Source organism: Vitis riparia, chromosome 12 (assembly GCF_004353265.1).
Source record: "Vitis riparia cultivar Riparia Gloire de Montpellier isolate 1030 chromosome 12, EGFV_Vit.rip_1.0, whole genome shotgun sequence".
NCBI lineage: Eukaryota > Viridiplantae > Streptophyta > Magnoliopsida > Vitales > Vitaceae > Vitis > Vitis riparia.
The window spans coordinates 869,218-893,442 of NC_048442.1; the positions used below are offsets into that span (position 1 = coordinate 869,218).

Here is a 24,225-nt window from a genome sequence, read left to right on the forward strand (position 1 = left end):
ATCTTTATTTTACACCCTACTGATAGGGGTGTTTGGCCATTGGTGATTGATGAATTACAATTGAGTTTGCAAATAAAATTTTGTTCCTAAAAATAATATGCAAGTGTTTTAACAAATTAATTTTTAAATTCAAAACATTATCAAACAGGTTTTTAATGTTCTCTTTTACTTTGCTATGAGAAAGTTGGTATATGTTATTTATTTATTTTTTATTTTATTTTATTTTATTGAGTTGGACAAAATAGTTTTAAAAAGGTTTAACTTTGTAATATCCCAATTTTGATTGGATGTGTTTGCAAAAGGGGTTAGAAACCAGCTCGCAAAATGGGAATGGTGTAAGGAAACTTCAATCATTAGAGAAATTTATGATTTTATAGAACAAATAAGATAGTATCTTATAAAATAACCACATAAGATTTATTTAGAGCATAATTGCAATTATTATTGCCATTAATATAATAAATGAAAAACTGATTATCTAGTAGGGTAACATCCAGATGGGATGAATGGGTAATTTTTAAAGATTTAATATAAGAGTTGAAGAATTTAACTCAATCAAACTTATGAGAATGATTTAAACCCATTCATAAAAACAAAAATAAAATGAGAATGATTTAAACCTTTTTTATTTTATTTTTGAAGATCAATGAGATATTAATCACACACAAGAGACAAGGATTTTACATGAAAAACTCTCACATTAGTTGTAGAGATAAAAAATCAAGGGGATCTAAGACTTCATATTGAAAATTCATTATATGAGATCATGATACGTAGATTTACTTGGCTGCTTATCCTAAAAGTTACTTTTCAATACCTATATCATGATCCATGTCCATGGCACAACATCTCGAATGCTCCAATGGATTCGCCTCTGCCTTTCAGGAGATGCAAGTCCTTTTGAGTTTTTAGGATAGTAGGGTAAGTTAGGTATTTTCTCATCCCTAAAACGAGTTTAAGAAGGGGTATATAGGTTTAAAGACTTTTTTTTTTTTTTTGATTGGAAACGCCACAAAGATATATAGGTTTAGAGACTTAGAGATCAAAAATGAATTTTTCCATAAAAAATAAATTGTACTTTTCCAAAAAAGTGAATTGCTAAAATATAACAAAATCGAAATGAGTGCTAGAGTGAACTTAACCATTGCTTAAGCGCCTCAAATGCTCGAGCATTTATATAAGTGCTTGAGCGCTCTTGTTTTACCAAAACCGAAATTTAAAACTTCTTAACTTGAGTTTATAAAATCGACCATACCCTTTCAAATATTAGCTTACCACTAACAAACCTTTTCAAACTTACCTGTGATAATCCCATTGAATGAACAACAACCTTGAATTTTCAATGGAAAGTAACTATTTAAAAAAGTTCCTATGTTAGAATGGATAGCAACAAAATTATTAACAAACAAAATGAAAACATAGCCCTATCAATAAATATTTTACATATTTAAAATGGTAATTTATTTATTTTTAAAATTTTAATGATTAGTTTTCTATTTACCTTATGTGTTTGCATGTTTTACCCATTATTATCAGATGGCTAGATTCAACAAGTTTTAAAGGGTGGCATGCCTAAAACCCACCCTTAAGAGGATTTTGATTTCTGTCTTTTAGATGGTATTATAATTCACCTTTATTTTCATTCCTATTCCGATTCGTATTTCTATATGACAAATGGATCCAAGAAGCTTATCATCTTATACACATTATACTATTGTTTACTCCGATATCATGTTAAACTAAAAAGAAAATACCTGAGATTAATGATATTTGTCAAGTTAATAATTGGCTCAATGAAGAGCTATGTGGTTGACTACTCTTCCTTTTAGAAACAGGGCTAAGTCCAATTTCCCACCATGAGTAGAAGTGAAATACTCAAATAATTTAGTAAATTGTAGATTTTAATTTCATATGATTAAGAAACATGGAACCCATGTTTAACTTCAATAGTATTGACAACTGTTACTTGAATCAAACTGAAAAATAAAAAAAATAAAAAATAAAAAATAAAAAATAAAATTAATCACCTAAAAAAATGGATTGACAAAAGAACAAAATCCAGATATCTAACCCAGCAACCTCCGTATGTGTAAGATTCAGTCAGTCCCACTATGTTTAATGTTTTGTTTGAACAGTTTCTTCTTGAGTTTCCTCCACAATGTATACAATCTGCCTGTGTTTGTGATGATTTTTTCCTGGAAATTTGTGAGTGCTTGGGAAAACCTGCATGTAAAGGATGAAAAGGAAATTAGCTGTGAAAATAATAATTTTCAGTAGGGAAGCACATTATGATTAAGATAAACGAAAACTTGCATATAGAACAATCGCAATTCTATTCCTTTATTAAACAATTGGAAAATGAAAGACTTTATCATTAGTGATGAAATCATTCATCAATTATTCATAATAATCATCATTAATTTTCAAATATTTTCATGATATTCTCCCTATTAATTGAGGGAAAAAAAAAAGAGTGGTTCATGTGATTTTGAGTCTCTCTGAGCATCCAAAGGGGGTATTCTTCCACATACGTTTTGGCTAGATTGTGCATGTTTACTTAGTTGTGAAGAACTTACAACACAACATACGATACCATATAATATGGACATTGTTAAGGTAAAACAAAGTATTTGTACAATATATGATTGACATGATATGAGCATGTTAATTTGGTTTTAATAGGTTCTAAGAAAAATCAAATTTGATTTATTTTCCTAAAAAGCTTATATTTTATTATTATAATTATAATTATATTATTATTATTACTATTTTAAAGGACACTTCAAGCTCATAAATGAAAGATAAAAACAAAAGGAAGAGAGCTTGAATACATACATTGTTGAAGATTGAAACTTATGAGTAATTATTAAACTAATAAATATGTGGTATTTAATAAACATTTAGTTTTATTTTATTTTTCGTTTTCCCTTTTAAACCTAACCTAGAATCATATATGCATCAATAGTCCATGCAAGAATATAATTATCCGTTGATATGATCATAGCCACTTTGGGTAAATATCACATGGTGACTAGTAGGAAGTTGGAGGTTTTGGTGTTATTACAAGTCTAGTTGGAACTTGAACCTTTAGAATTGTAGCTAAAAGTCTAGGAAGTTTATGCTATAGATTTTAATGAATCTATGCATTAAACAACCAAACTTCTCCTCAAGAGGATAGATGGGATGATTTAGCTGAGATCCAATGTAGATCCAACTTTTTATTCATTCATGGGATCCGAGATGGTCCCTGGGGGGGAGCCACACGGCTCCTCTCTTTTCGAGAGTCCTTACATCCCTTATCAGTGTATGGATAACTATCTCTCAAACAGAAATTTAGGTTTGGCTTTAATGGGAAAATAAAATGGATTAAGTTTAGTTCATCATGATGAAGTCTGTAATGGTTAGATATGAATAAATATAATATGGAAGAATGCTTATCTTTACCTCTTTTAGCCCAATGAATTGCAACATCTAACTCTTGTCATTTTGGTACTCTAAAGTCCAGTCCTTCTGATGTACTAGATTGGACTTTTTAGGGTTCGTTACAGGCAGAGAGCTTGGAGATACTAACTAGGTGACATGGTCTCAAGGGCTTTGTAGTAACATCCTGTTTTAGAAAAGGCACCAAGGTTAGAAAGTCCAGCTTCCCAAACATAATCAAAAGAAATGAAATGATTATGTGCAATAATAAACGATGCAAATAGTCAGTTTCTTGTTTTTAACAGGTCCTAGAAAATTTATGAGAAGTTGAGAAATTGTCAAGTTATGGTTGACAATGTCATAGAGTGTGTGTGTGTGCATGTGCATGCGTCTTATATCGAACCCAACAACCTCAGTACATAGATAGCTCAGTCAGCCACACTAATTTGAGCATTTCCTTTCTACAGCTTCCTTGAATCTCCTTCCCAATGCAAACTACAGCTTTGATATGCTTGTGATGAATTTTCCCCCCAAATCTCTAGTAAGCCTATGTTTGGTTCTTGGAAACTTGGAGGGAAAATGCGAGGGAAAGAAAATAAAGTGAAAAAATATAAGGAAAAAAAAAGTGAACAAAAATAAAAGATAACTTTAAAGTTAATAAATGATTTTTATATCCTTCTTTAAACTTATACTTATTTTTTTCTCTTTTATATAAAGTTTAAATAATTCAAAAATGTACAAAGTTTCTAACTAATTTAAATATATTTTCCATGGTAAATCAAATACGAGAAAATCATTTTCCTTAACTTTTTTTGCTTCCTTATTACTTTCCCAGAACCAAACATAATGTAAGTATTTGGGTGAATTCTATAGGCATGATATAAAAGGGCATTTAGCAGGTGGCTATAGCAATGATAAATGAAGGAAATAATCCCTTAATTATTTACAATTTACCATTTACATTCAAATAGTTTCATGGTATTTTACCTATAAGTTTAAAAACTTTTAAACTATTACGACATCCATGACATTGTCTCACGCATCTTAAGTAAGCACCATTAACAGTAGAAAATGGATCACACCAAGAATACATTATATTTTTTAGGTTGCACAATAATTAATGCTATTCTATAATGCATCTTAATTGTATCTTATGATACATATGCAAAACACACACGATATATGATACAGGCACATTAGCCTCATTTTTAAAAAAAGATCATTATGTTCTTGTTCGAAATGTGCTAGAAGGTCATATATGGATGAGGAAGATAAGAGGAAGAGGTTCTGATCCTACATGGAAAAATGTCCATGTGTTGTTGAAGGCTCATATCAAAGTTTGAAGTTTATGTGTAATTACTATTCTGATAAGTATTAGGGAGGTGGGAGAACTTTGAAGCTAACATAAAACTCAATATTTGTCGATAGTCCATGCAATATGATATTGATGAATGCTTATATTTACCTCTTATAACCTGATAAATTTCAACGTACGAATCCGGGTCCTTAGAGGATTTTCAGGTTCAGGGGTAGGCCTTTTGCACTCTTTACTGGTGGAATACTATGAGGCCATGAGAGGCAGTCTATTCTTTGCCTGGGATTGTAGTGATGGCCTGTTTCAGAAAAGACACGGATTAGAAAGGAAAAGCATGCTTGTGAACTGTAATAAATTGTTAGAAAATTCAGAATAATCAAGTTCCCTGTTTCTAAGAAGATTTAGACCACGAGGAGTTGAGAAACTGTTAGGCTCAACCTGGGCATGGAGTATACCTCTTGGCCATCTACATCCTACTACACTACACATATATGACAAATAGAAAAAATCTGACCCCATATTGCCATAACTCCTTTTATAACTCAGTTGGGGATTCCGCCTGGTTCCATAGAGAGAAGAATGAAAAGGCCCCCTTGTTGCTCATAGGGGACTGAGAGGTTCTTGTCAGGAAGAATTTCATGGAACATAGAAGAACCCTAGAAAGGGGCCTCTAAGTTTTTGATAGGGTTGAAGCCTGATACAAAACTGTTAGATCCTCAATTCAACATTGAAAGAACAGTGTGTTCCGCCTTTTTTTTTTTTTTTTTGATAGATGACAGTGTGTTCCTTTATGACTAAACCTATTATAACGATAACTATCCAATTTCTATCTTGGTTTGCTACTAGATCGCATCATGATATTCTTCAGAAATTTCTATATATATATATATATATATATATATATATATATATATATATATATATATATGAGAGAGAGAAAATGAGATACCGTATCCAGAAACCTTGGTACATGTGATTCAGTCCGACTGTGTTGAATGTTTCCTTTCTACAGCTTCCTTGAGTTTTCTCCCCAGTGCAAATGCCAAAGGAGGAGGGACAGCATTTCCGACCTGCCGATGCTTGTGGTGCATTTGTCCAGAGAATTTATAAGAGTCTGGGAAACCCTGCATATATTGAAGATGGAAGGGAATTTAGCAGTTTAGTATATGGCAAAAATAATCCATCTTCTACAAAACAAGAAAGTTGTATTAGAAAGAAAGGAAAATTAGTACATACAATGATGAACCAAGTTCTACTCTTTTATTCAATTGGAAAATGATCAAATTTTTTTTGTATTAATCAGATCGGTGGATTGTTATAGAGCATCACAAATAATGCAAATAATACTGTAATTATTCACAAAAATTATCATTTATATCCAAATATTTTCTCTATTACTTGTAAAAATTTTAAATTAACCTTGCTTCACTTATCTAAATGCATCGTAAGCATATCTTATGATACATATATGCCACAACGAAATATATGATATTGGACCTCAGATTTTTTAATAAATTATGAATCACTTTCTTAGGAAAATATTAATATTATTTTTTAGAAAACACTTTAAGTCATAAACAGGAAAAAAAAAATAATAAGGAAAGAGAAAATGATCCATGTGGTGAAAAATCATAAATATGTTGTTGAAAACATGCGTTGAAAATTGAAGCTTATATGTAATTATTGTTACAATTAATATAAGAAGGTGTTATTCAAATAATATAAGATTATGTAAATGTTGAGCTTGAGAACGAAGACAAATAAAGTACAAAGGTTTTTTTTACGTAATATGTTAGTTATTTTAATTTTAATTTTTTATTTTTAAGGTTATGTTTGGTTTTTAGAAAATTTGAGGTTACATGTTAAGGGAAGAAAATAAAAAGGAAAAACAGAAGGATAAAAAAAGTGAAAGAAAATAAAAAAATAGATTTAAAGTCAATAAATTATTTTTACATCTTACTTCAAGTTCATTTCACTTATTTTAACTATTCTATATAAAAATTAAATAATTTGAATATGCGTAAGTTTTTAACTAATTTTAATTATATTAAATTTCCTTTACTATTGTCCATTGTAAACTAAACATTAGAAAATCATTTTCCTTGACATTTATTTTTTCTTAATACTTTCTTTAGAATCAAATATAGCTTTAATATTTTTCATCCATCAGAAAGATGATCATTAAATTGGAAAGTTAGGAATTTGAACATAGCACATAATCATATATTATCGATAGTCCATGCAAGTATATAATTATACTTAATATCATGACCATGGTTTCTTCTTGTTATATTGGTTAAGGCTGATTATAAATTCAAAATTTTGGTATACTAACACTTAACAGGGCTAATTGGAACTTGGAACTAAAAATTTTAAGTAAAAGTTTGACGGTTTATTTTATGATTTTTATGATGATCCTATATATCAAAACATTATTTTGTTTAAATAATTTCATAAAACTCTAATATTTAATGTCTACATGTGTGTGCGCACTTGTGCGTGTTTTCTATTTAGTTACAAAACATATGATATGTGATACAAAAAAATAGAAAAATAGAACCTGATATAATTCATGACTTGACAATTATGCTTACCAATCATACGAGAATCCAATAAGCTAATTTAGCTAACAATATGATTATAACTAATCTAATCGCTTAATTACAAACTTTATTCTGGTCAAGTGTTCAAGCAATAACATGAAATGCATATTATCCAAGTTAGAAGCAAAAGTACACTTCTTTACTAATTTTCCTTTGATTTTTGGTCTTAATATTAAACTATCATTTCAACTGATCTATAGTCATAGTAGTAGGGGTGACATTTTGTGTTGATGAGTCATAGTCGTATTTTGTCAAAACTAAGGCACTTGATTAAATAGTTCAACCTCAACATGACACCAATAATAATCGTGTTAAAAATATGAACCTATACATAACCTAATTATTAAACAAGTTACACATTGTGTAACCAATTTAATAATAATGTCTTATTTAATAATCAAGTCAATTAAGGTCTTATTTGAGTCAATACAATTAAGGTCTTATTTGAGTCAATACAATTAAGCTTCCAACTTGACATATTTATGACTTAGTTGACCTTTTTATTCAAAATCAAATTTTAAATGAGTCAAATACAGATTCAATAAGTTATGGTTATAATCAAGTTAATTCAGGTCAAATTCATGTGATGTACATTGACTTAAAAAACCTATTTATTAAATGGGGTTTTGAAGGTTGACACAAATTTAACTCAAAATACAATTATACTCGACTCAAACCCACCATAAAAAAATGTGTTATGAATCGTATCAAACTTTGCCACCCCTACATGGTGGTAACAAACTCTTTAGGAAATAACTTGATGTTTATAGTTTATACATGGTCAACTCCAGAGCAAGATTTATGCCTTCATATCTGATCACACTAAAACTATTCCTTCCTGGTGCAAACAAACAGATGAAAAAGAAACAAGCAGATCAAACTTACTTGAGTTCGAGCACATTCACGAACTGAAAGAATCCTGTCCTGATCTGGGTGAAAACACATTCCAACCTTACCCAATGGTTGAGGGTTTGTAATAGAGGTTGGAAAATGTCCTTCCCAGTCCAGCCTTCCAAGTACTCCTTTCCACTGGTTATGCCTTTTGCCTTTGTTTGTCAGCCAAGAAGGTAGAAGTTTAGCTATGCGCCCTGAGGACAGACGAACCTGCAGGAATAGTATAGAGGGAAAAATTTTAAGGGCAAAGCAATAATGAGCTAATAGTTCATTAGGAGACATTCAAATCAAAAGCAAATTCTTTTGATTCACAAGATCAGAAAAGAAGAGTACCTTTCCATTCTTGATCGCGTGCCAATCAGCTCCTGGTCGTTTTGGAATTTTTTTACATCGGATGAGATTCAGCTCGTTCATTTTCTTGGAGATATGATCTGTTAGGATTGACATATCTCCTCGAAACTTCCTTTGGTACCAAGATGAAGCTTCTCTTGGGTACTGTCCAAAAATAATGCAAGGAAACAGTCAGGTACGAAAAAGGATACAATGCAGAATAAGGTTGAAGCTTTTGATCAAAAAAAAAAAAAAAAGAATATTATTGAAGCTTCTTTGAAAAATTGTGAAGAAACCCCACCTCCATGGTTGTTTCACAAGCCCCATTGCTAATATTTGGGAGATCCCCAATCGCGTCTCTGACAGTTATTGCACGGAATGGCCCACCAGTTGCTGTACTGCGAACAGCAGCATAGTTATTGATTTTAAGTTCTGGGCCTGGAAAAACATGCATTGGCTCAGGCCACTCAGGAAGTGTCTCCTCAGGAGATGCTGCCCATATGAAAGCTCGTCGACGAGATTGGGGGACTCCATAAGCTCCAGCTTCTAGAACTCCGAATCTCACCTAAAAATTGGAAAAAGATGTGTTAACAAAGGTAGTAAGACTTTCATCACCATCCAGATGATAACCATAAATCTGATTTGATAACACTGAGAACCAACAATATTGAAACATTAATTTGCTTTTCCTGTAGGTTGTGATCAGGAAACCGATAAGGGGCCTACACCCTTTCCAACTGGGTACAAGCTTTGCTGATTTGACAATACCATCAACAAATATCCAAAATTGTAACGGCCGATAAAGGAGCAAGCTGCTTTATATGTAGGCGTTCAATTTAGAGATGCAACAGTAAAAAATCTATGTACCTGATAACCCATTTCCAGGAGTGAAGCTAGGGTTAACCGGAATGTTTGCCCTTTGTTGAACGTTACAAAGTTTCTGACATTCTCCAGGAGGAAAAACCTTGGCCGAAAGTAATCAGCAAAGGATAAAAATGCTAAGATCATCTCACATTGCATCTTACTCCACTTACCCTGGTTAAACCTGTTCATTCCAGAGAAACCCTGCAAAGAAACAGACAGCTTTATTAAAATTGCTAGCAGAATTAGGAATGGAAGTAACAGGAAGGTTTGAAGCTCTTTATACCTGACAAGGAGGCCCTCCATTGATGAAATCCACTTGTCCAGGCCGAGGCAAATTACGTATGTCCTTTTCATCAAGTTTTTCAGCTAACTCAGTGGCCTCAGAAGTGGAAACACAGTCATCTGCATCTCCACAAGCTGACATAATAGCTCTGTTTAAACAAACCACTAATGACTGGTTAGTGATAAGAACATGCATAATACAACAAATTCTAGCCTGACTAAAAGAAAAAGGGAAAAAAGACGTCTCTCATGGAACATAAATGCAAAAGAAAGACAAGGAACAAAAAAGGAAAAAGAAAAAACTAGTGCAGTTTAAGTAAATTTCATTAAAAGCAATGACTCACCTTAAGATAACATTACAATCATTGATGAACATCAGCGCATCTGGATGATTAAGGTGAAATGCTTCTCCTGCAGGCTCTTCATATTCGATTGCCCACTTGGTCAGCGAAACACCTAAAATTAGTAATATGTGGAGATGAGTTGGTCATTGAATAACGAAGATGAACTTAAAATTATTAAGCTACCGACTTTTCTAAAAGCTTAAGCTGTTAGGATATAGCCCCACAACATATACCATGCTAACATAAACTTGTTTTTGGATATATGAAATATATTGTAATAAAGGAGGTTACCAGCTTGCTGTAAGCCTTCAGATAAGCCACCACAACCAGCAAATACATCTAGAGTGGCTAGGCGGCTTTTATCACATTCTCCTCCTTTACATTCACTTGTTCTTTTCCTACATGCTGCTTCATCAGTGTCCATGTTTTCCGAAGAGCTTAATTTGAGACGAGCTGGCAACTGTTCACAAAATGGAAATTATAGTCCATGGAGAGAAAAAGCATTCAGTAAACAAAATTTTCAAAAGCAAAAATGAAAAAAGGATTTACAATAGACCATGAAAAGTGATAAAAGAAAAAGATAATTTAAATAGTGGAATCCATAGATCAGTTACTTGGATAAATTAAAATGTATCATCAGATGGAATAAAAAGATTAGTTACCTTTTTAATAGCTCTCGTGTCAGGATCATATTGACTTTGACAGAAGAAAATATGCTGAAATTCAGCAGGGGCATTAAAAGTTGGAAGCTCATGCTTCTTTCTAACTTCGCATTTTCCTTCTATAGCCATAACAGGTACCACAACTATTTTTGTACTGTAGTAAACCTGAAATTTCAATTACAAAGTAATCTTAGGACACATCTGGAATAACTTCAAAAAGGAAAAATAAAAGAATTTCCACAATAGATAATCATAAAAGTGCACAAAAAAGGTCCATAATTATACTAGAAAATCTTAAATTTCATTCACCAGTCCTCTATGATACCCATTTTGATGTGTAGATTAGTTACTCAAGCATTTGACAACCTATTTAAGAGTGGCTTTCATGTGGATGTTCCATGATACTAAGAATATAAACTACAAATCTTCTTGGGGTGCTTGAAAACATATATGCTTGGTAGGTAAGACTTAGATGCATGTTGTTCCATACATAAAGGAAGCGATATCTATGATTCTTGAAATAAGAGTTCCCTGTACAGGCAAAAACCATGTTCTTACCTCTCGAATATCAGAAAGGTGTGCCTTCTCTGCTGAAATGTCCTCTGGTCTGAAAAACCTCCTGACTTTAAGCTTGGTAGATTCAGGATCAGCCAGCTTGAAGGACTTGGATAATTTGATCTCCAGTAAATGGCAGACAACAAAAGGTTTGGGCCCCGCATTTTTCCTACTCTTTGAGGTATCCATGGCCTTGCCATCAGCTGCAAAATAATGGGGGCGGAGGTAGACAAAGTCTTTAACAGAATACTCAGTACCTTTGAGGGTAAAGGTTGTCTTGGACTTGTTCACTTTAAAGGTTTCTTTCTCCTTCTGAGTTTCCTTGATTTTACAAGATTGACAAACCCCACTTCCAAGGCCCATGGTACTGGTTGGGAGACGAAAAAAAGCACCTCTCTCTGGCCAATACAAGCTTCTACAATAATATTCCAATGGCAATCCTTTGCTTCTTCTCTCCTCTGCCCTTGCCCGGTCAATCTTATCATTGTTTGCATTAGCCTTCCGATGCTGATAACCCCAAGGTATCAACCGGATTTCCATGATCACTGTTTGTTTAACATCACCCAGATCAAATACCATGCAGTCATTGGTCAGAAATACCTCTCTCTTATTAGCACTGCTGCCAAGAACTGTCTGAAATCCTCGCAGCATCAGTCTGCCGTGGACCATTTTTCTCCCATCTAAATTCTCAAACATGTACTCCACAAAATATATAGGAGAAACACCATCTGAGTCATCCATTTCCACCAGCACAGAACTACCAACAGCAACCACATCTCCACGAACAATAGCTCGTTTGTAAAGAGTCTCTCCTGCACATGTTTTGTCCTCCAGCTGTCCATCCCATGTAATTTCTTCGTTGGAAGAACAAAATTTTGTTGGCTTTAATGCTGAATGAGGTTTCTTAATTTTCTCAAGAAGCAACGTTTCCTCCTCTTCAACTTCAGAATCTACTTCCATATTTTCTTCTTCTTCTTCATTCTCATTCCCCATCTCTTCATCCTCATTCCCTGTTTCTTCATCCTCATTCCCCGTTTCTTCATCCTCGTTCCCTGTTTCTTCATCCTCATTCACTTGAAAACCACGTCCCCCCTCTGATTTTTCTGGCAAGTAATTGGAGTAGTACTCTCCCCAGGTTCTGTTGATCAGTTTTGTTGTTGTAGCTGACATTACTTTCCTTTTGGTTTCATTTTTCTTCTCTTCATCACTAATTCTAAGGCTTCGTTTTGGCACCCTACCTGATGCAATTGCCTTCCCAGGCAAAGAACCCTTACTCTTTCCCTTTTTGTCCCGGAGAGCAGCAAGTACAGGCAACTCACTGAATACGTGATCGTTTTGCTTGCATGTCTCATCTAAACCTATCAGTTGATCATGGATAAACTCTCCCTGTGAGATAACAAAGCTTTCAATAGACAACCCTGACAAATATTTCCTACCTTGAGCCATGGAGCTAACAACTCCAGCTACCAGTTCATCAAGGCTCATATTGGGATTTCCTCCACAAGATTTTGACAATTTTTTGTAGACTTCAATACAGGCACGGGCTTTCTCATAGAAATTCTTATATATTCTTTTATAGCCATTCCTAGGTTCAATGCATTCGTAGTCTGCAATTTCAGTAGAGACCCAAATAACTGGTGAACCTTCCTCAAATCCGGAAATTGCCCAAGATTCCAGCCTCCCAAAATGTTCACATCTGATACCCTTTTCCTTCTCCTCATCAGGACTTTCATCCAGAGGCAATATTGTACCTGCAATGTACATATTACATATTTCTAACATTTCAACCGGCTGTGGTCGTTCATCTGAATCATAAAAAACAAAGTTCGTGAGCCTCCTGTTTGGCCTAGGAATATTTTCCCCAGTAGTTGACATCACAGCCACTTGCTCATCCTTCTCAATGGGCTGCTTTTTAGTTCCATTTACGGAAGATTTTCTTAACAAACAAACAGATTTGTTCTTACAATCAGTGTGCCTGGAAGCTTTCTTTGGCTTCTTCCTAGAACCACAAGCACTTCCACTGCTGTCAGAGCTGCATCTCTTCTGCCTTGGTTTGGTGGTTGCCCCAACACTGGATTCTGCATCATCAGACTCAAAAACTGCGAGCATTGTTTCACCTTTTTTTGTCCTGTCCATCCCTACACAAAAGAAAAGAAAAGAAAAGAAAAGAAAAAAAAAGGCCGCACGCAATTCATAAATATCCAAGGATGTAGAATCATAAACTTCCCAGAACAGAAGGTAAACAAAGATATAGGAAATGAGGCCTTCAAGCAAAGCCTGGAGAGTAAATTTCAGTAATCATAAATATTTATGGACGGTATCACATAAAAAGTTCTATAAAAATGACAGTATTGAACCAGGAGGCAGGCATTTGAGTAAGATTCTGAGCATATACGATAGACATAGAGAAGATCAATGATAAAAAAAACATCTGCTATAACCCCAAGATGAATAAAGGAATGGTTAAAAACATAGTGAACCTGACATGCAGCCAGCATGGATGCTATTAGCCTGACACAGGAAGATTAGAGGAAGTGCCATGGAGATCTGTTGTAACTGTTTTTTGACATATATATACATGATGCAAATGCCAAGTAAAGCATGCTACCCATTAAAAGGGAAAATAGTCAATATCAATACCATATAAATGTTAAAAAGGGTCTTTATCTTTCTATATCTCTTTCAAATTGAGTTTTAATATTTATCCTTGTCTAGTGTATGAAGATTTGAAGGCATTCTGAACTGACACGTGTGCTACCCATCAAACAATAAGTTTTGGAGGTGCAGTGAGCAAAAATTTTGATCAGTGAAACTTTCATATTAAAACAATGATGCAAATAGGGATATTCTTATTCTTTGAAAAAAATTTATTTTTTACTTAATATGTCTACACAAAATTTATTACTTCAAAAATCACATCTTGCAACATTAAAAAAATGAGCAAGCGGTATCATGCATGTATAGAAGCAAATGTAAATATTCCATATTAATATTGGCGGAGTTAATTGCATGATATCAAATCAAAACAAAAACAAATGTTTCTGTTGACATTAGCACATTTAAATAGAAAAACCAGCTTATAATGCATAATTAATAATAATACTTCTTCTTTTACTAAGAAATTAATCATAGAACTACGTCTGATTTTGCACAAATTGTGTTAGTTACTTAATAAATCTATCAACACTAATCATTAAGCCAAACTATGAATCTAGAACATATCAAAAGTAAGCAATCTACAGAATCATGCTTGTACATGATAAGAATTCAATTCAATGAGGAAGAGAAAAGGCATAACTTCTAAATAATGGTATTACTACATCTTTTACTATACATTCCACATTATCGTCTAAACAGGGTCCAATTTAATATAGCCCTAACTAGTTACCAAAAAATGATTTTCATTCCCTTACAATTTATACAAAAAAATTCTGATATGCACATTTCATGCACATTTCAGGCAAATGTACCATTAGAACAGAAAAATGATACGTCATGTGCCACCAATTTTCTATCTTAACTTGAGAAATCAAAATGACACTTGAAATAAAGAAGGTGGCTAGACAAATCAGAAAGGATTGAGATATGAGAAAATGTCAACTCATATAACACAAGCACACATACATACATACATCACAAGAGTAGAGATCCAAACAGTGCAACAAAGAATGACAGATAAACAATCAGATTTAGAATGATTTACCCTAATTTTGTTTCTAAAACTTTTCTTCTCTTTATAAACACTCTTTCACTGCCTCTGTATGCAATTTTGGGTGGCTGAGATTTTGAATGACAGGCATTAACTACAGTTTGCTCTGGATCTAAAACTCTTCTATAAACTAGAATGGCTTGGAGCTCTTGCTCTGAAAACGTTGATTCCAATGAAAATGTTATGGGCTTTGTTTGGTAAGTAAAAGAGATGATACTATTTCTTACTATTTTTATGTATATAAATGGAGGTGATGTAATGGAATCATGTTTTGGCAACAAATTTAATTTCTTCCCTAGTATAGCCAACAGAGATGATAAAAATGGAAAAAAGAAATACATATGAGAAAATTCATATGAGAAATACATATGATACAAATTTACTATTTTTATCATTGTGCGCTTGATGTTATCTATGTACCATGGCTCAAGGATTTGTGGTGTTTTAATTATCATATCTGGATTGATTCTCACTCACCAATTATACTTATTAGTCATTTAATGAGGATGATAAGCACAATGAAAATAAAGAAAACTTTTTGACAATTTAGTCATGGAACCAAGTGGTAAATTTTTCAAAAGCGTAAGAATAATTGCCATTCATTTGAATATTTCAGACTTAATTTTGGGTCATTCACATTTGATAGTTCTAGGTTTGTTCCTTTTTTCCTCAATTTGTTTATCAATGTGAAAATAGTTGTTATAGTAGCATAACTATTAGTACCATTTGTATCAGCCTAAGTGCTTGAGTGCTTATATTCTCAAGTGTTACATTAGTTTTATAAAAATGATTATATTTACATCACCAGCAAGCATGCATGTATTTTCTTTATCGGTATGGCCTGCAATCAACACGAAGAGAAATTTAGGATTGAAAGGCTTGATTAATTTTGCATTCTATCATCCTGAAGGTGGGGATAGGTTTGCAGACGGTAACTGTTGGGACACTGCCTTTAAGAGTTTTCATGAAAGCAAGAGCACATTAGGCATGAAGGATTTGTTACTAATCATAAGGTAATTGTACTAAACAGCACAAGCTTTTAAAGTACAGTTATAATGTACAATTTAAATATGCCATGGTTAAGAGAAAAGAAGAATTTTAATTATTTAATATTGTATGCAACTGTATTTTGCTTTCGATGAGCAAGTCATTACTTCCAAAATGGGATCATTTAAATCCATGACTATTCTTATCCTAGGGAGGTGGAAGTGTTATATACATGAAGATTGATGTATTGTAAGTATAGCATCAAATGTATTTCAAACTTAAACACTGAAAGTAACTTATCTGAATAAAAAAAGTAATTTAATTCTATGTTAGATAGCACAATCACTAATGTGCAATTATTGTATATTTAGAATCCCTGAACTATCTTACTTCTTGGATGTCAGACATATCTTCTATTGCGGATGACATGTCCTCTGATCTGAAAATCCACCAAACTCCAATACCCCATAAGCAATACAGGCTTCTACAATAGTAGTACTCCATAGGCAATCCTCTATTCCTCTTATCTGGCAGTGTCAATCTTCTCATTATTTGCATTAGCCTTCTAACGCTGATAACTCCAAGGTATCAATCAGGTTCCCTGAACACTGTTTGAATCAGTGAGTTTCGATACAATTGCAATCATTGGTCAGAATTACCGTCTCCTCACTGATGTTGCAAAGAACTGTCTGAAATCCTCCCTGCCTCACTCTGCCATGAACCATTTGTCTTCCATCTGAGTTCTCAAACATACTCCACAGGCAATAAGGATGAATATCATGTGAGTCATCTGTTTCCACTATCAATGAATCACCTACAGCAACCAAGTCTCCACAAGCAATAGCCTGTTTATAATGAGCCTTGCCACTAGGTTTTGTCTTCCGGAGCTCCATCCATGAAGTTTCTTGGTAGGAGAACAATTTTTCATTGGTTTTGATGCCCGAATGAGGTTTCTCTGTTTTCTCAACAAGAAGTATTTTCTCCCCCCGAGTGAAAAATCTCCTTGGATTATGTTGACTAGCATTATTGTCATAGCTGACATTGCTTTCAATTTTGATACCAGATGTGCCATTGCTGTGCTTGGATTCAAATTCACTTTCTTCTTTAACATCACTTCTTTCTTCACTAATTACTCCGTATGATGTCTTTTTCATCATTTGATTATAAAGACTAGTCCCAGAAGCATACTTCCTGATAGTGTCATCGGGACAGTATGCAAGTTGTTGAAGTGTAATCAGTCCATGGAGTTCCATAATTTTCCACTGCCACCAGATTAGGAGAAATGTAAGTAAGCTGATTCTGATAAAACTAAATAGGTCATAGAACATTCAAAATTGAAAAGTTGATAACAGAAAAATGGAAAATAAAAAGGAAAAATATAAGAGAAACCACAACTTTTGAATGAAGAAAATCTTACCCCAATCCTAAGCCTAGAGAAGTGATCTCATCCTCCTACATGAGTTCCCTTTTAGTTCCAACAACAGAAGGTTTTCTGGGCCAAAACACAGTTTTTTTCCTTAAAACCTAGCAGGTGGCAGCTCACTTGGGCATCTAACCAGAACCAGAAGCATATTCACCGTCTTCAGAACTGTTTATCTTCTTCTTGCTTTGGTGGTTGGCCCGGGAATCTGCTCTCTCAAATGCAGAAACTGCAGGCATTGATTTTCTTCTTATTTTTGTCATTTCCTAAACAAATACTTATTCAGGAACTAGAAGCAAAGCGCATGCAATTCACACTAAGAAATTCATAAAATAATCAAATGCCCAAAAGTGAGGATAAACCCACAAAGATATGAGATGAGGAAGCCTAACGAAGAAATGGGGAGCAAATTTCAGTAATCAAAGCTATTAAAGTGAAAAATATCATATAGAAAGCCAAATGGGAAAAAAAAAAAAAAAAATCACACGGGAGGATGGGTATGCAAATAGGATAATCAGCAACTACAGGAAACATACCAATATGGGAAAAAAGTCAAACTCCATAGCAAAATTAAAGAGGAGATTTTGTATTAGGGAGGGCATGCAGACTGTTAAGCCAGCCAAAAGGGATGTATTAACCCCAAACAGGAATGTGTAGAGAAATTCCATGGAGGTAAGGATGGCAACCTAGAGGGCTTGGGATGGGCCACTACGCTTCCAACGCCTGTTGGAAATGGTCCATCTTGAACTTATCCCAAACTTGGGCTGTGACGATGGAATCGATATCATCCCTGAAGCAAAAACTAAAGCAAAACTGTCCATGCCCTGTTCCACTCCCTTTTACCTGATTGTGCTGAGACAAATCAAGATGGGAAAGACTTTGAATAATCTTGATAGGGATTCAGTGGGTTTGATTACTTGACTTCAATTTTTTACAAGATCAGTATACATATCAAAAAATATAAAGGAAACTATTACTTGTGTGTAAGCACAGGTATATTCCTTAATGTTAAGAAATGAATTTTGTTGGCCATCAGAAACCAACCTATTGTTGGAAGACACTTGACATAACCGAATTATGAAATATCATTTCAGAAAGAATTACTGTGAATTTTGACTTTTCATCTCAGGAAGGAGAAATACTTGTAACTGATAAAAAGATTTACATATTCAACTAAGTCAATGGATATCGTTAAACATGGCAGGCCTAAATAGCTGTCAAAGCTATTTGGAAGAGAATTTAGATTTCCATATAAAATAAGCTGAAAAGAAAGAGATCGGATTGGCAGAAAAAAAAAAAAAATTAAAGAACTAAAGAATAAATGAGGCCAAAGACCAAATTCTTGTAATCATTGAAAAAAGGCAGTGAGTGGTAAGGATGTAAGAAGGTACAGCTCCTTGATTTCCTGGAAGAAAAGGTCAAAACTAAAATTGAGGTTCTAAGGCAAAAGGGAAGAGAAAATGACTAAAATAAATGAGATAGGAGACTTTTGAGTACTTGCTACCCTAAAAATATTTGGAAATGAATGTAAAAAAGGTTGATCATTGCACCAATATCTTCTATAAATGGATATGTGTATCATCAAACCCAAACCCCTGAGAACACAACCACAACCCCCACCCCCCCCAACAACACACACACAAAGAAACAAAGGGGTAAAATGAAAAGAAAACCTGTGCAACAGCCTCTTAAGGTCAATGGTGTGATAACCTAATGATAACGATGGCATCCTATCCTTTGAAGTGTGATTCATAAACACTCAAAGTAACTTTATGCCATTAAATCTTAATTTCCCAAGAAACTTCTACAACCACTTCCCTAGAAAGGCTCAACTCATCAGGCAAACCCTCTTAAACCTAAACACCCTTCCTCCTTTTACTTCTATAACTAGCCACAGACAGCAAGGTGGTTTCTTTTCCCTGACATTTTTCTCTTCATTATGCATCACCATGAAAATTTATTATGCTTATAAAAGGATAATTGAATCAGTCAGTGAAAAAAAATATTTCTCTTAAAATTATGTTGAAAAGCTCCCAAAATATCATGATCAAGTGATCGTATGATCAAATTAAAATTAAGTTATATATAAATAGCCATATGTGTAGCTATGAACGCACACTAAATAGAACTGGAAATAGACATTTTTAAGAAATATAGAATGTGGTTAGCTGTTGATTGTGTGAATTGAGGTATAAACAAATTTAATATAAGCTGCGCCACATCACCATTAGCAATGAGAGTACGGATTCTGAAACACATTAGAGATGGAGCCTTTGAACTAAAGGTAAGACTTGCTTATGATAAAGGTTCAAAAATATGTATTATACGATTAAGAGAAATTGAGATTGACTACAACATGTTGAGTGACTTTATCAGCTATAATTATGAACAAATGTGAGGATTATATAGTTTATCCAAACAAGGGATAAATAAACTTGAAATTATTGCAGACAAGCATGATAAAAAAGAAAGAAGAATATTCCATAATAAGAAAAGATGTTTTAAAAAACAATGAAAAAATTCCAAATGTTCATGGTTGGAAAAGAGTTATATTAAGATTTGGAATTCACAACAAAAATTATGATAATAAAGATGTATATATATGATCCCAATAAATATATAAAAATTCCCAAATATGACAATCGAAGAAGAAATATATTTATCAATGCCTTAGATAGAAAAAGCTTGTAAGCGTATAGACATGGCCTAGGATCACTCTGCAGTCTTTACCTTATCAGAATTTTCTTTTTTTAATCATAAACTCAATCAATCTTTTCTATTAAAAGATCAAGAAGGATGAGACATCCTTCCATAATGTACAAACTTAGATCAAGACAAGGGAATGGATTCCTTTAAAAGGAACCATATAGCCAAACAAACTAGAGAAGTTACAAAAAGTGAAGAAACATTTGAACAAATATTAAGTCAACTCAAGGAGGCACATAATCTCTAATAAAAGATACCAAATGCTTTGCTCTTCTTGTAGCTAGCTCATCTGCCACCTAATTAGCTATGCAAGGAACCCATTGAATGGAGCATCCCACCTTCGTAAAGATATTGAATATTTGGCACAGCCACCTATCAAGCCTCCATGAACCTCTTTCCTTTTAAGCCATCCATGAGACAATAACAGCAAAATCCCCCTTCACCACAAAGTTGGACAAGCCAAAGCTTTTGCTTGTACAAGGCCTCCAAGTTGCCCTGGGGTGCCCAAAGAACATCCATCAAAGTTCAATTTAACTACTTCAATTGGCACTGACCATACTTGTGAAGTTTTCCTAGCCAACCTCCTTGACTTCCATACAAGACACCAATCTAGCAATATAAGGCTCAAGGAGGTGCCTTCAAAGGCCTAGCCAATAGAGGCCCAAAGAGAGGATGAAGAGTAAAGTAAGTCCAAACCACACCTATACTCCTCTTAGTATCTCCTAAAAAATCCTCACATTTCTTTCTTGACATATTGACCAAAATCAAACCGAAGCTTGCAATAACCTTCCCTTATCATGCCTACATCTTATTACATATTAGCCTTTTCCCTTTTTTGCAGCTTGTTGTTTTAATTATGTAGTAGTGTAGTTTGTCTTGGTCTAAATCAACTATTATTCTTGATATTGATAAAGAAAAAGTGATTACTAAGAATGCATACATTCTTTCACCCATGTTATATTCTTGAAGTTCAACATTCATATGTTCATGAATAAAGGAGTTACGAAATTGTCTACCAAGCATAAGAAACCTCTCAACTCTACCATGCGTATAACACTAACCAACAAGGGCCAATCCAACTACTAGTTCATTGAGGCTCAAACAGATATTCTTTCAAAATATACCAACAATGATCAAAACATCAATGATATATGGAAATGGAAGCAATAAATGTTCTAGTGGAAAAAACAATTGCATGGCTTTGGTTGAATGGAAACAACAAGCTAGCAACAAGAAAGGATTATAGGATTAGGTTCAAGGCAATGGAAATTGTTATTTATAAGGAATGATATCTTGTATGCAGCATGACATGAAACTCCATATGGAATAAAACCCTAACCGCATTCTGTCCCAAAACTATCTTACCCTTATGTATATTCAAAAAACCCCAATATCTCCCTCCTCCCGTCCTAGGTGGTACTAAATTTTCTACTAAGAGGCTGCTCGCTAAGAGCTGCCTCACATATCTTAGAGATAGACATGCTTGTTAATTTCCTTTCTTCCCCAATTACAAAGCCTCTTATAACCTCAACTTTGATACCACTTATTACAAACTAGGTCTTTCCTTAAAAACCTTTGCGAGATTTAGGCATCTCAAACCTTTGAGCACCTAATTGGCATAGCTTGAATAGTTGCAAAAACAAAACCGAGCCAATAGGAAGAGAATGCTTTAATAATTCAAGTGTAATAACACTAGGAAGCTTTACAATATGAAGCAATTCTCAAGTTCTTGGTATTTATTATAATAAGTTATGGGGTTCCCTATTTATGGGTACTAGGGTGCCCTTTCCTCCATAAGTTTCCTATATGGAATTCAAATAAGCACATCAAGATTGTCAAGTATGTCGATCACATCAACCACCTTGAAGCACCTCTAAGTTGCTTCAAGCATATCTAAGCACCTTTAAAGTTGTGCTAAGCTCTTCCAAGCATCTTTAAGTACCTTAAAAACTACTCCAAATTGCCCTAAGCATCTCAAAGTTGCATAAAAAACTTCCAGACACCTCAAGGTTTAGAGTTTAGTGTTTATTACTATTAAACTTCCAAATTATTTGAAGGTCTTTGATATATTACTATTACAAGGCTTGAAAGCCCTTTTTCTATTAACAAAGTGTGTAAACTTGTGCTCCATTATTTTGATGTTAATGCTTTCAAATGTATTTTATGCTATTCGAAGGGTATTTTTTTACCATAATCCATATTTTCAAGCTTCTCCTACTCTTTCTCATCGTGGACTTCAAGGGGTCAAGTGTGCTGGTTGTCCAAATGATTGTTAAACCACCAATAGCTCTAGTATCTTTCTTTGGTCAAATGTACTTTCCTGAAGTTCTAAGAAGCAAAATGGTGTTGCTTCTTCAAGCCTCAAATTTGAGTATCATGCCTTTACCTATGGTACCATTGAAATTACATGGCTCTAACATCTTTGTGAAATCCATGTCTTTCTTTTGACACAACCAACATTTTGGTGGGATAACATCGGTGTCACATATCCCTTGACCGATCCCATTTTCCATGGAAGAAGACAACACATAGAAATTGATTTCCGTTTGTTCATGAAAATGTTGCTTGTCAAAAATTTGGATGCACATTAAATCTCTACCATTGATAAAGTGGTCGATGTCTTGACCAAAGTTCTCTTGTTTTGTTGAATTTTATTTTGGTGTGACATACTTAATGTGACTTCATTTCTCTGTTGAGGGAGCATGTGAATAATAACTCAAAATTTTAAAGTTTTAGATTTTGTAACTAAATTCAATATTATGGGTGTATAAATCTATCTTGATTCATGTTCAAATCTAAAGTAATATAAAATTATAAATATAATAGCTCTCACAGAAAAATACAGGAGAGAAACTTCTCTATTATTTTACACGATTTGATTATGCTAAGCATTCTGATTGCAACAGTTCCTCTTACCCCATGGCAATTGAAGCTTGGAGTCGCAAACATTAGGTGATCTGTGATCAACTTACATGAGATCAAGCACAATAAGCATCCCATCAAATCACAATCCAATTGTACCCATTGATTGAGAGTCAATAACAGATGTTGGAAGATGCTTATCTTTTGGCACTCTTTGTATACACCATGTGTATTTTGTGCGCTTTTAATAGATTTGCTTATATACCTATCAAAAATAACAGATGTTGGAAATTTGCAGCCAGTCTAACCTTCCAATCAGTCTTCCATTGGTAGTACCTTTTAATTGTATTGGCAGTCATAAACGTGTTAAATCAACCACTTGTTTCATAGATAAACCAACCTGAAGGAACCGAAATTCAACCATATATATATATATATACATGTATAGCAGTAATGAGCTGATATTGTTTTAGAATTTGTAGGAAAAGCCCCATCATAAATGTGAATAAGCATGATCACTGAGCCAATCTGTTTCTTTTGTACAAATGTAAGCAGAGGTTTTTTAGGTGTTTTGATCAGGTTTGTTGTTTTCATCAGGTTCATGTATTTATGGGGAGGATTTCTTATCCTTCTTATGAACTCTTTAAATTGATCAATATATACCTTGTTTCTGAGAAAATAAAAAATAAAAAAATCACAGAGCCAATGGTCAGAATACATGTCAACAATGACTGAACTAACCATCTGGGAGCATGGTTATCACCTAAGCTTCCTCATAAGAGTAAATGATCATCTCTTATTAAACTTTACTCCAACTGCTTCATTGATTCCATTTATTGGAGAAAAAACCTGCAAAAAAGGAAAAGTTTTATTCATCCCCACCTGTGGACAATATGCCACAACACAATAACCATTAATGAGTGATCAGAGACGAAAACTGATACTGTTAAGGGAAATAATAAATGAAACATGAAGGAGAGAACATGTATAATACAATTAACTCCAGCCTAACCACTAGAGAAGCAAAAGGAAGCCAGTATAAAGATGTCAAGGTCTAGTTAGCATCCAATCTTCCAAATAACGTCATGGAATAGATTGTATTCAACTAGTTTAACCGTGGAATAGATATTACTTGTTGGTACAGCTTAGCAAAAGTGCAAGGAGGTAGTAAGGTATGAGAAAGGATCGAATAACAATAAAGATAAAAGCTTCTACAGAATTGGTTAAGAAACCTGACCTCACTTGTAAAGAACTTTTGGCTGTTTCATACCT

The 24,225-nt window shown here is 33.8% G+C and overlaps 1 protein-coding gene across 1 annotated transcript; it reads right to left on the reverse strand.

Annotated features, from left to right (window-relative positions):
• Positions 1-1,887: 1,887 nt before the first annotated feature.
• LOC117926622 (DNA (cytosine-5)-methyltransferase 1B-like) lies at positions 1,888-17,593 on the reverse strand. Its single transcript, XM_034845787.1, has 15 exons — positions 17,383-17,593; positions 16,356-17,227; positions 11,273-13,407; positions 10,715-10,879; positions 10,344-10,512; positions 10,053-10,164; positions 9,710-9,857; positions 9,430-9,627; positions 8,864-9,127; positions 8,566-8,727; positions 8,224-8,442; positions 5,685-5,859; positions 4,886-5,033; positions 3,445-3,607; positions 1,888-2,223 (listed from the first exon to the last, which is right to left on the reverse strand). Exons 3-12 carry the CDS (start codon positions 13,403-13,405, stop codon positions 5,713-5,715), a joined length of 3,717 nt encoding a protein of 1,238 aa, XP_034701678.1. The 5' UTR covers positions 13,406-13,407; positions 16,356-17,227; positions 17,383-17,593; the 3' UTR covers positions 1,888-2,223; positions 3,445-3,607; positions 4,886-5,033; positions 5,685-5,712.
• Positions 17,594-24,225: the final 6,632 nt, after the last annotated feature.